Below are 13,639 nucleotides of genomic sequence, written 5' to 3' on the forward strand. Positions count from 1 at the left end.
GCCGGGCCTGGGCTTGGGCTACTCGCGCCCAGCCACAGAGCCTGGGCAGCAGGTAGCTGGGAGGCTGCTAGACCTACTGCAAGCAGTCCAGACTCTATGGCAGGCAGCAGTGACCCAGAGTCCAGGCTAGCTGGTGCAGGCAGCCAAGAGGCTGCTACTGGTGCATTGGGGTCTGGAGCCCTGGCCCAGTTCCGTGCCCAGTGGCGGTTGCACACCCACCTTGGGGTGCATGGCAGGGAAAAGGATGAAGCAGTTCAACCCCAGCCCCCGCCCCACCATCTGCCTGGAGATGCCTGTGCACCTGCTGCTGGCAGTAAGTTGGGCTGGGGCTCTGCAGGCCTCAGTGCAGCTATTTGCAGCCTTTTGACCACATGCTGCAAGCAGTTTAGCTCCATGGTGGGCAGCAGGGGCCTGCCCAGAGCCTGGGCCAGCTGTGGCAGCTGGCTGGGAGGCTGCAAGGTGCTGCACTGAGGTCTGTGGAGCTCCTGCCCAGCTTGTTGCTGGCGGTGGGTCCACGTGTGCCTCCAGGCACAGTGCGGGAGGGGCTGGGGCTGCGCTGCCCAGACCCCTTCCTCACCAGGCACATGTACAGCTGCCACTGATCATGAAGCCAGGGCTCTAGACTCTGGTGCAGCTTTTTGCAGCCTGCCTGCCACCTGCTGTGAGCAGCCTGGATTCTGTGGATGACAGCACCTACATGCAAACCTAGGGGTGTGTGGCAGGGAAGGGACTGGGGCAGCACAACCCAGGCCTCTCCCACGCCATCTGCCCAGAGGCGTGTGTCCACCTGTTGCCAGCAACAAGGATCAGGTCCCTTGCAGCTCCATTGCCATCTGCCCCTGGCACACCAAGTCAAGGCGTGAGTCAAGGTTGGGGTGTTTTTGGCTCTAGCCAAAATCGTTGTCAAACCCTAGTACAGAAAGCTCCCTATATAGGACCACATGTATGGTTCTCTCTTGGCTGAGACTGCAGGAACTCCTCCCCACATTCACCCTCCCACCATTTTACAGTATAAGCCAATATTCAGAAACCTACTTCTGTCCCTCAGGAAATCAACTCTCCAGCCTACAGTTTCACAGAGATGCTGAAACACCATTATTTCCTGGGCTGAGCTAGAAAGAAAACCTAGGTAAAAATCCAGGCAGACAAGACTCCTGCACTTGTGTCAAGGTTGCCCGTTCAAAGCTTGGCATGAGGTACAGCTGCTAAAGTTCATTCATAATGTTGAAGGCACAGTTTAAAAGACTTTGGCTATAATGGTATAATAAAAGAGCTTTAAAATATGCTTAAATATGGCCTGAACTCAACTGTAACTCACCAGAGCTGGGCCTGGTCTAGGGAAGACCTTCTGCCAAGGCATGGTATTTTGAGACTGGATGGCTTAAAAGCACTCTAGGACTCTCTTCAACCCCAACTAAGATTTCCTCTGCACCAGAAAAATTTGTTGATGCAGCAATAAATTTAGGGGAGACAGCTTTCAACTAGCAAAAAAAGCTCTTCTGCTGGTATAGCTTCTAAGTCCCTAAACAAAACATTGCTACCCCAGCCAAAGGACTTTCCTGTTAGCAAAATTATGTCTACACTTTTTTTTTTGCCAGAACAGTCAGAAGTATGATTTCTCTTCCCGCTCTACCCCCACTCTTGACAATATCTGTCCCAGAAAAAAAAAAAAAATGAAAAGCGGTATAAACCAGACCTAAATTTAAACTATGCTTAAGCACCTGAACTTATTGTAACATTGCAGACAAGCCACAAATTCATTCAGTGGTACCAAGAGAGGACTAAATTAAGGTAAGCCCAAAGAAAAAACATCAGCCAGCAATATGGAAGAGCAGGTTGAGAGCAAAACTCCTCTAATTTTCCAGGAAAGGCAACAGCCATATTTCCTCCAAGACAAGAGAATAGCCAAAACAAAGATGGTTTACACATGGACTGAAACCCAAGCAGCCCTCTGTGGGAGCAGAAGAGCGTTACCTGAAGCCAGAGATAGCCTTCTGGATGATTGTTTCCTCTAAGCTCTTGTCAAAAACATAAGAAAGGGCTGCAATGGTGGGGCCCCAGGTCATGGTGAAGAGATCGTGATCATAGCTGCCAGTAAGCACGTGTAGGAAGATGCCTTCCTCAGTGGCACCACGATGCAATAACACATTCCATACGTAGTTTTCCTTCACCAGGCCTGTCTGCTCGTCTGGCATCACTATCTCATCATTTCTAACAGGGATAGAGATGGAAAGGTTAGATTTTTCATTCTACGCCAAACCTAACATTTATATAAGGCCTTTCATTATAAGGGTCCCTAAGCACACACAGTGGGGACACTTGGTTAGCTACTGAAATGAATGCCCCCCACCTTGGAGGCAGAACACAGCATCTGTTAACAGTGCTCAGTGGTGCTATATAACAGCATAGGTCAGGTAGGAAAGAAACCATATGCAACCATACACAAGGGGAATGTAGGGCATACTGCTGTCACCAGATTGGAGTTTTGGCCTGTGTACGATAAGGAACAACACCAAGCAGCCTCCTTTTCCCTATAAAACCCTGTTCATCTTTCACTCAGATAGTTCAAGCATTCCCAACTACAATACTAAATTAATATCCTAGCACAACTGAGATGAGATGCAAGTAATCTAGGGTAAAAAATATTAGAGATAACGTAAGTACACAAAGACCAAGCCTTTTTAACCTCAATTTTGAATTTTTGGATTTAATTTAAGATATCCGAACAGGTTAAGACTTTCAAAACTCTTCTTCAGCCCTGTAATGAGATTATGGAGTAATCATACAATCACAAGTGTATTGATATAAATCTGCAATCCCAAATTAAAAATTAAATGGAGAACAATGGGAGATAGTCCCCATTCTCAAAAGGACCACCTAACTGAAGACAAACTATGGCCATAGTCCTTTTGGGATTCGAGGAGGGAAGCCATTTTGAGTGGAGTCCTCTGAAGAATATTTTTCATATGTAAAAATTTCTTCTTCAGCAGCTAAAGATCAGCAACAAAAAGGGACCATTTAAAAACTATTAAAATGGCCTACATATAAACCATTATTTCCCTTGGTTTCAAATGCATGGAAAGCTTGAAAAGATTAGGGTTGACTGAGATTATTCAGGGCACAAAGGTTTGACACCAAATGATACACTTCTAAAACTAATAAAAAAAATGAGTGCTTTAAGACAAATGAACTATTGCATTTTACTTCAAAATTCTCAGTAATTTAGCTTGTGTACCTAGAATAAGCACTGTTATTTTCAAGAGGCCATGTGACAGTTTGAATACCTGTTTTAAAGGCAAGAAATGCCACAACATTTATAGCAGGGGTGTCAAATATACAGTCCACAGAGCCCTGCTATCCAGCCCTCAGTGCTGCCCCTCGGTCTGATCAGACCCACATGGGGCATGGTACACACCCATGGTGCAGAGCCGGTCCATGGGCTGGACTGGACCCAAGGACCCCCCTCTCCTTCCCCCTTGTTCTTTCCCAGCATACCTGATCTGGCAATCTGAGACTCATGATGCATGCAACATGGATCCCAGAAAGGCTGGAACAGGTACCACATGCAGCACATTCTGATCAGAGTGGCAGCCACCCTGCATGCAGTACCTGCCCCAGCTGGCCTGTGCAGCACCTGGTGCTTGCTCTGGAACATGTGCTGTATACTGCACCCGCTCCAGCTGGTCTTGGACCCAAGGTGCATGCAGTGTTTGCAGGCACCACATACAATTCAGTCTCAGAGCTGCTGGGAGTGCCAGCATTGCTGGAGTGCCCACCAGATGAGGTATGCTGAGCGGGGAGGGGAAGAGGAGGGGGTCAGTGGGCCTGATCCAATCTGCAGACTAGTCCCACAGGGCCAAACAAGTTTGACACCCGTGCCTCAGAGTACAAGCATATATAACAACTGCCTCAATATCAAATGATACTGGTATAAACTGTTTACATTGCAATTGTCATAGCTGCATGTAGTAGCCTTAAGAGAGTACCAATCCTTTACAACTTTAATCCTGAATGCAGCTGTTTTAAAGATACCAGGATTTAGCTCATCTGTATCACTATAGGACCATGCAGATTTAACAATCCCATTGTAACAGTATTCACACTCCCAAACTGCTTTGGTGGGGGTGTGGAGCTGCAGTTTGGGAGTGTGAATGCTGTTACACAGGGCCGTCATGTCCATCCATGCACACACACATTTAAGTGGCCAGCAACACAGCCAGGCAGTGTGGTGAAGAGCAGCTCCGGCAGCTCCCTGCTGGTGTCTCTGGTGGGGGCATAGGCAACGTGTGGGGAAGCAGGGGGAAGCATAGGTAACATGTAGGGGGTCACAACTTATGGAAAGACTGAGGTAGCAGCAGCGGCATGATAAGGGAAGGAGTGGGGCAGTGTTGGCAGCTGGGGCTGAGGGCACTGTGCAGCCAAAGTGATGCTGGGGCCAGACCAGGAAGGAATGTGCAGCTGTAGGGCCCTGGCTAGGGACAGAGCCACGGGCAGCTTGTTCCTGGGGTGAAGAGCAGGGAAGCTGGGGAGGGGTCGGATCCACAGGTGATGCATTGGAGGGGCATGTCCACCCAAAGATTTCTGTACCCACAGCAGGGCATGGGGCTGCAGCCTGGCCAGACTGGCACCAGGCAGGAGCTGCCTCCATGGCCCAGTGAGTGAGACCCAGTGGGAGGGTGAAGCAGGGTGGGGAGGTTCAGTGCTGCCACTGGGAGCACAGGGCCATCATGGCAGCCAAGATGAGGCACCGCCACCATGGCACGGAGTTGTGCCCCCGCCATGTGGTGGCGGGCAGTGGACATGGCACCAAGCTTCCCCACTCCACTCTACTCTTCTGTGGCGGGTCCCACCAGGAAGGCCACAGAGGGGGCTGCTGCCTGGTTCCAGTCTAGCCAGGCTGCAGCCCTGTGCCCTGTGGTGGGTGCAGAAATTGTGGGGAGGGCACATGCCCACTCATTCCCCCCCAGTGCATCACCTATAGTGTTGCCTATGCCCATATACCCGTCCCACACACACACAAACCCTGCCCTACATCCCCCTCCCTCACATACCTCCCCCACTTCGCCACACACTGGGGGGCTGGGGCCTGGGGGTTAGGGTGCAGAGGCACTGGCAGGGAGGGAAGGGCTGCAGGTTGGGAGCAAGGGGCAATGGCAGGGGCAGAGCACCAGCATATCAGGGCTGCTCAGCACTACAAAGCAGCAAGGGGCACAGCCACAGCTGAACCTATGTCCTGGTGAGCAAAGGGGGCATGGGGAGCTCTGATTTTCCATGATTAAAAAAACCAAAATCAAAACCCAAAATATATAGGTATTTAGAATTTATTTTATTATAATGATTGCGGCACTGGTAGGCTTCCAAATAGCTTTAAAATTGTAAATATATCATAAAACATTGTGTTCAACTGATATACACACACACACACACGTATACATATAGTGGTGTTTCATCTTAATTGTGGAAAAACACAGATTTGGGGAGTTTAAATCAGAGAATTTTGGATCTTTTTAATCAGAGAATTTTAGGTTTTTAATCAGAGAAATCTAGGATCCCTGGTTATAAGGTACATTTGCCCATAGCCTTAACTGTGGTGCTGATAGCATCTTTGTAAATAAGAGGCCAGGTATCTTGGCACAGACACAAGACTAGGCTATGGACTGACCATATCAGATGATCCATTTTATCCAGGGGGGGGGGGGGGGGGGGGGGGGGGTGTTGGAGGTTGGATAGAGGCACTATAGAACAAAAATGCTGAGTAGATTGTCAGAACCCCATCTGAAGCACTGAGAATGCCATTAGGGAAGAATTACTGCTGGAAACTACTGAGCTGTCTCTGGAGGAACTAGGTGCTTAGCCTAGGTGACAACCTGACTCTTTCTAGAGGAGGCTTGAAAGGGAACTCAGCTCTGTTTGCAGACATGTTGCCTGCAACTATGGATTGAAGCCAGCTAAGGATCAGAGCTGCCTCCTCAGGCTGTAATCCCCCCCTGCTTCAAACTGCCTGGGCCTGGATTTACTGAATATGATAGACTTCTAAGCTATTATTAAAACTCTCCACCCACAGCCAGTTATGTGAACAAAAGAACCTTCATTGAACACCTTCAAGATGAAACTGGATGCTTATCTTGCTGGGATCCTATGACCCCAGCTGACTTCCTGACCTTTGGGCGGGGGGCTGGACTCGATGATCTTCCGAGGTCCCTTCCAGCCCTGATGTCTATGAAAATCTATGAAAGAGCCCCAACAGTCAGGAATCCCCCCAAGCAGTGGTTTATGGGCCAAGAGCCCTAAGGATAGCAGACCTGATTACTTCATTTGACAAAATAAAGGAAAGGGTCCAAAAGCAGAATTCATGTCCCGGATTGGCCATGCTATCTCGGAGTGCCAATGGAGTCTCTGGCATTACATATATGTTCTAATGTAGCCCCAACCTGACCCAGAGGAAAGAGGTTTCTCAGCTACAACATTTCACACATGCTGCACTCACTCTGCCATTCCTTTGCATGTTGATAGAAGCCATGTATTTTTTTTTTTACTTTATCTTAAGTTTTGTGAATTAAAATACCATGGCCAGGATCAAAAGATATACATTTGCAGCAATCATTCTTAAGAGCTCGTTACCATAGTCCCAGGCAGAGCTGGAAGGTAGTCTGAGGCAAACTGGCATCTGATCAGTGAATGGGTCTTGCACTGTCCTCCAAAGGTCTCAGAGAACAAACAACTCTGCTTTGGTCTGAGTACAAGGAGGTGAGAAAGGGCTGAATACTTACTTGATGGCATGATACATGTCTTCCAGAATGTCCTGCTCAAAGTCTTTTCCTCCATTCACCCCCTTCAGGTTCTTCCGGAATTCCTAGAAACATGGCAGTTAGCACAAAAGTGGTTCCCTTAATATGTTAAAAGACCTACCTACCTTGTGTGGGAGTTGCCAACTTAGGAACCCACATGTTTGCAGACTCATTGGATCTGGATCAATATTCTGCTTGCCTTTCTTGGGACATGCAAGAAACTCTGACCACCATAGTGTTTTCTCTGTGCTGATCAACGTAGCATAACAAGGTGCACTAAATAATCTTATTGGTAGCATAGCTGTGTCCAGCAACCTTCAGCTCACCTGCCAGTGAAAGGGGTCACAGGTGACATTACAAGGGGATATCACGCTGATGTTATAAGTGATTTATTGCAACCAGACTGGACATCAGGGTGACAAATGTCTTAATTCAATGTCAGGACACAGAGGCTGCTTGCAAACATTAAAAAAAACAAATGGCACTTTGCTTTAAACTTAGCACACTCTTGTGCTGAGCCCAGCACATACCCAGAAGAGGCAGCACCTTAGTTGGACCCAGCTCATCTGACATCTGTATAGATTGGGCTTTTAAGTGGGGCTTGTTTGGCACTTTTATCTAATAGCTAATTGTCTCAGCTTTAGATAAAAGTGCCAAAAAGCCCTGCTGAAGCACCCAATCTATACAGATGCTGTGGAGCCCAAAGTAACACACTGCTTCTCCCAGTAAAGCATGTTTTTTTTAATATTTGCAAGCAGTCAGAGGCATGATTTGAGCTCCCCAACTTACCACCTCTTTATAGGATTGGCATCATTTATTAAATCAATTCATTCTATTTTGCTTCTTTTATTAGGTCTTATGATGACAATATAGGAAGTAAAGAAGTTGTACAAGAGCAACAGTAACTCAAACCTTTGTGCCCAGCCCTACATGTTACTACTTAGCTTTCATTTCTTCACACTTCCTCTCTCTTGCTAATATAGGAAGTAAAGAAGTTGTACAAGAGCAACAGTAACTCAAACACTGCTAAGGTATACTGGACAGTGAAGAAGAAAGAGAAAGACAAAATGGAGGAAGGACAGAAAAGCAGAAAGAGCAAGCTGGAAAGATAAAAACAGTTCTTGTTGCTACTAAAAATGGAGAAAAGAAAGGCAATGTAACAGCTTCTGAGAATCGACTCTCACCTCCAGGGTCATTGGGACATTCTGCTTGCGGACATTATGGTTGTGCTGGTCAGTGTTCAGCATAATAACTGCATAGGCCAGTGCAAAGCAGGCATCACTATTAGCAAATGGGGAACCATTTGATTTCTGAAAGTCAAAGGAAATACAATTCAGATCCACTGGGAATATGGACATTCATGACCTGACAAGATCGACTGTCATGCTAGCATTAGACCAATCCATGGGCAAACTGAAAAGAGAACACCAAGCCCAAGGTTATACTGCAGAAATCCCAACTCCTGCCCAACACAGAGGAGAAGCTGATGCACAGCTGCTGTCTGAAGAACACCACAAGCTCTAACACACTCTGTGATGTGGCATGCCAGAGATGGCAGACAACTGTAGAGGATGAAACACAGAGCCTGTTTTCCCATACACACCCGCCAATGTTCTGTGAAGGCTTCTAATAGTCTCTGGATCACAGGTGCCTCTCCTGGTAACCGGAAGGCTTCTAGGTAAAGTCGTAATGCTTCATCCAGTCTTAAACCTTGGAAACTGAAAGTCCTGCAGCAAGAGTGAAAAGCAATGAGAAACTGAAAGGCATGAAGGAGGAGGCAGGAGAAAACAAACAAGACACTGGTGTACTTCACAGACTTACTGACTGGCTGAATGTACGGGAATGAACCATGCTTACAAGCATGGAGCAGTTAAACAAAGGCCCCCCATTTACTGGGCGGTATGGTGACAAGGAAGGAGGTGATCATACTAGCTGGTGACGCACCTGATCTCCGGAGCCTTTGCCAATATGTTTAAAGAGAAAGCACAGATTGGGGATGATCCCCAGTTCTCCAGTATAAATGCCTTTGTGGCAGCACTACTACCCTGAAGGACAGTTCTCCTCTTAGAGGACCCCTATGGTATGATTACGACTGTCACACAGTTTTAGGCACACATCTCTACAGTAAGTGGGACCTATATGCTACTGACTCTGTCATTCATAACACTGTGAAATCCAAGCAGGTCATATTCCATGGACTATTCTTCCATTTCCCTTAGATATCACAAATCTCCTGACCTAGTTCACCTTTGTGCCCTATACAAGGAACTGAAGGCAGGTGTAAAACAAACAAACAAACCTCACCCCACAAAGCTCTCCAGTAAGTCTATGTTCTTGCGGTCACTCACAAACTCCCCAATCATTTTCTTGTCCAGCCGAGGATTTTCCCGCAGCCACTTGGCCACCTCATTGTTGTCCATGGGGATAGCCAGAAGGTTTTTCTCCTGCAGAAACTGTATTCCTTTCTTTGGCTTCTGGTTGAACTGTTCTGTGCCAGTTATCAGGAGCTGAAAGAGACACACTAATGGCTACCAATTTGGCTAACAAGCCCTATACACTGAGAACCTCTCTCTATGGAAATGCACTTCCACTTTTACTTAGGTTTGCTTTTGGAATTCAAGAGCCACAGTAAAAAAATCTTTCAAAACACACTGAGCAAAATGAGACTAAATACAGGACAGAACAAAGCTGTTTTCCTTGTGGGATCTCGCAAGAACTCGCATCTAGAGCTAGACCTGCAGCCCCCTGGTCGTAGACACACTAGCCAAAAGAGGACACTAAAAACAGAGCAAGTATAAGCACAAATAGTTTTATAATAACTTTATGTCTCACACAGCATTTTAACTCAGATTCCACAGGGAACCCAGCCCTGCCCTGGTTATGTTATTCAGTGAGAGCAGAGGAAGATGAACTCCAAATGTTGAGCAGGAAATCAGATCTCCTTAGCTACAATAGTAGCTAGGAGATGGAACCCCTTTCATCCCATTCTTGGACTATTAGATATCTTACTCTTTGCTACCAACAGAAGCAGAAGCAACAAGCAGCCTCAGCACTTACAAAGCAGGCACAAGCCAAAGGCACTTTGAGATCTTACTGGAAAAAAGAACCAGAAAACATTCAGCAGGTGGGCCACAGCAACATGACCATAAAATGCTCCAGCAGGGCAAGATGGGTAAATTGGGTTGAGATTGGTAAAAAATAAAAAGCCTATTACTTTAGAGAGATAATTCAGCTGTTTATACTTATATGATTCTTGTTTTAAGGTATTAAATTATGCAATGTCTACTGTTCAATAAATGCACTTGGCTAAGGAAGGGTTAACTGAAGGTTTCATTTGTGTTAAAAAAACCAAAAGCACAAACAGCTACATGAACTTTACTAAAGCATCAGAATAAATGTCAGTTGCCTGTTAGTTCCCATCACCATGAAACTGCCAGTGATGACCTGTGAACTACATTTGTGACCATCATGATACTAGCTCCCATGATACTAGCTCAGAGCACACCTCCTCTTTCCTCTCCACTCATAACTGTGCCAGTGCATACTTTCTCGGTGTGCAATGGAACAGGCTGATCCTGCAATGTGGGGTGCAGGGAGGATAAAAATCTAGTGATGTGTCTGCGCACTTCAGAAGCAGTGAAGGGCAAGCACATCCCTACATGGACTAATGCAAAAAAATATTTATAAAGTATTTGGATAAACAGAACAAAAAATAAAAGGGGGGAAAGCGGGAGAGAAGCCTACTATAACCCCAGGAACCCTTGACAGTTAAAAAATTAAATAAATAAAAAAGGCAAAAAGCTGACTCTTTGATGCACAGCCAATTACATCTCCTAGCAAAAGGGACACGAGCCGCCCTTCCTAAAATACTAATCAGTAAAACCAACATTTCCACACCACTAGCCTCCATAAAGAACAGCTGTACAGCAAGATGCGAAGGTCAATACATTTGATTATTCTTAGAGATGAGCAAATTCTAAAGCTGCAGGGTCCTTACAGAGAACATGCTGCCAACAATTCCCTTTCCAATAGTGGAGCAGCACAGTTATATGGGGAAGAAATGGGGATCTGAGCTATTGCATGGTCCATGCCATTTCATGCTTCCTACGTGAAAAGCAATGCCATAAATTCCACTCAAATCTGTAGGCCACAAAGAGCAGTTTTAACAAGCTACTTACAAGATATTCTGCAAACCTATGTTCTTCAATAGTTTTGAACTCAATTTGGTTCTGAGCAAATTTGAAATATCCCCAGAAAAGCACAGTATTATAACAACAGAGTGGTATGAACTGTAGGAATGACAGCTGCAGAGACAAAACATTAGTCTTCTAAATGGAAACTGGAAAAAACCATCTTTGGCTACCACTGAAAGCAAACCTCCCAACACAAGTTACAAATACATGCTTCAAGAAATATATTTTCAGCTAATCTGGCTGATTTTCCTGAACTATTATCATTGCCCCTCTTTCACCTGACAGGGACAATTACCCTCAGGTTGAAACTTCTCAGGACATGCTTTCTCATTGGGCCTCTTCACTGACTTGCATACATACTAAGCAAGAGGGAGATGATGGAACCCTCACAGCTCCACTTGACAACATTTCTGAAAGAGGACCACTTGCCCCACACTACCTGTTAGGATCTCTCAGACAGCAGCTTTACCTGGTTTCTAGCTTCCAGTCAACAAGCCTATCAATACCATCTTGTATTTGGTATTGGACAACTTGACAGATCTAACACCTACATGGACATTCAGTCTTCCTCCAGCACTAAATAACGAAACTGATGTAGTCTCTGCACAAAACTAACAGACTAGAATTCAGATTAACAACAGTCAAGAAAACAGAGGTATTTAGTCACTGTAACTGTGGCCTGAACACTACGTTTTCAAACCATAAAGCAAAAGGAGAAGTTAAACACATAACTGGACAGACTGTCATGTTCAAATGGTGGCTTCTTGAATTAGCTTCACCAACAGCTTTGGTGAAAGTAATAGACAACCTTCGCCTTCACGGAATGTGCTGACCCACTGAGTCCAGTGATTCCCCCAATGGCCTCTTCCAGCCAGGAAGGCCATGAACCTCAGAGTCAAGGACAACAACACTATAAGCCCCAAAGTAAGAGTTGTGGCATGAAATTTCCCCAGCATCTCCAATAATTCAGAACTCAGCCAAACAGAAGGTCAAGTAAATCTCCCTTAAATCACTGCCTCCCTTTATCAGATACAGCTTGGTCTTCAACAAACAGCTCCTCAGCTCATACGCACAAAGTTCTGAACTGAACATTCAAACGCTGGAAAAAATTGTGGCAAGCCCAAATGTAAGTAAGTTAGGGAGGAGGAAGAAAGATGTCCAAGCACCCATTTACAGTATGTGAACACCACATACCTTCTTTTTGTTCTTAATTTCCATCAGTTCTTGAGGGCTTGGCAGGAGACAGGAAAAGCGTGTAGGCTTCCTCAAGACATTCTTCTCAGCTATGAAGGAAAGTGACAGCATCATTATAGCCACCCTGTTCTGCACAACACTATACGGTACAAACACTCTCAGTGACATGCTATCCCCTGCCATCAAAGCCCCCTCTTTAAGTGGAATGATCATGTCTCCTCATTTCACTACCTGACCAGTAGGGCTGTGCCAAGCTTTGGGTGGCGATTCGATTAGGAGGAGGTTCAGCCCAATTCGGTGGCCTAATCTCCGAATCCAAATCGAATGAAGGGACCAATTTAAAAGTCTGAATCGCTTCAAAACTCTCCGAATCTTCAGAAAAGATTTGGAGAGCTTTGATGATTCGGACAGTCCCTGGTGGCTGCAGCAGGGAGCTGCAGCTGACTCTGAGCTGGTAAGTAGGACTGTGAGAAATTTCGCCAGCCATTTCATTTCAACACTGTTTCAACTAATTTCGAGGTCAAAACATCAAAATTGGAACGAAACAAAGGCCATCAAAATAGCCTCAAAACAAAATGAGGCTGGCTGAAACATTGCGACCATAGGCTGGAGATGGGAAGTCAGTCCAGCTGAGCTAACTTTCCATCCCTAGCATAAGATCTGGTAGGGGGTGGCGAGGCAGCCCAGCTAGGCTGCTGCCCCATCCCCCATGATAGATCACGCAGGGGGAGGGAGGCAGCCCAGGTGGGCTGCATCCCACCCCCAGCACAATCTAGTGGGGATAGAGAAGCAGCCCAGCTGGGCTGCCTTCTGCCCCAGCATGATCTAGTGCGAGGGATGGGGCAGCAGCCTAGCTGGGCTGTCTCCTGCCCCCGGTGCTATCTAGCACTGGGGATGGAAAGTCAGCCCAGTTGGGCTGATTCCCCATCCCAAGCGAAATGTCGAAACAGTGTCGAAACAGCCTTTATGTTTCAACAGAACAGTATGGAACAGCTGTTTCAACTTGAAATGAAATTCGATACGAAACACTGTTCCATCAAAACATCAAAACTCAAGGCAAAACGGAACGGTGCCATTTTGCACAACCCTACTGGTAAGTACTAGGGGTAGGGAAGGGGGGAGCTGGGGGAGGGGACCATGGGAGGGGACCCCTGCCAGCCCCCCCGACCGCCCTCCACTTCCCTAGCCCCACCATGGCTGCCCCCTATCCACCCCAGCTCAGTACTTTAAAAAAAAGCCCCAGTGTTCACCAGCTGCTGCCCGGGGGCTGGGGATCCCCACTGCCTCACACTCCTCATGAGGTGGCCTCAGGGCTTTGGGGGCTCGTGCAGAGCCCCCCCCACATGGTGCGGGGCAGCGAAGGGCAGCAGGGATTGCCCCCTGCTGGCAGGAGCAGTGAGTCTGGGGGGCTTTTCAGGGTTCTTTTTCTTAACGGGCCGGAGCTGGCCCAGGCGGGGCACCCAT

At 46.7% G+C, this 13,639-nt stretch overlaps 1 protein-coding gene across 10 annotated transcripts in view; it reads right to left on the minus strand.

Annotated features, from left to right (window-relative positions):
* The window catches only part of GBF1 (golgi brefeldin A resistant guanine nucleotide exchange factor 1), a 154,432-nt gene that overhangs the window by 19,274 nt on the left and 121,519 nt on the right, over nt 1-13,639 (minus strand). For all 10 annotated transcript variants that reach the window (XR_003095308.1, XM_025210111.1, XM_025210025.1 and 7 more), the window contains 6 exons: nt 12,176-12,264; nt 9,093-9,295; nt 8,392-8,515; nt 7,973-8,098; nt 6,771-6,853; nt 1,975-2,211 (listed from right to left, as the gene is read on the minus strand). Coding sequence is in view for 9 of the 10 variants with exons in the window: in XM_025210111.1 (XP_025065896.1) it covers nt 1,975-2,211; nt 6,771-6,853; nt 7,973-8,098; nt 8,392-8,515; nt 9,093-9,295; nt 12,176-12,264 (862 nt within the window). In the remaining variant the exon portion in view is untranslated. The remainder of the gene's footprint in view (nt 1-1,974; nt 2,212-6,770; nt 6,854-7,972; nt 8,099-8,391; nt 8,516-9,092; nt 9,296-12,175; nt 12,265-13,639) is intronic.

Source organism: Alligator sinensis, unplaced genomic scaffold (assembly GCF_000455745.1).
Source record: "Alligator sinensis unplaced genomic scaffold, ASM45574v1 scaffold264_1, whole genome shotgun sequence".
NCBI lineage: Eukaryota > Metazoa > Chordata > Crocodylia > Alligatoridae > Alligator > Alligator sinensis.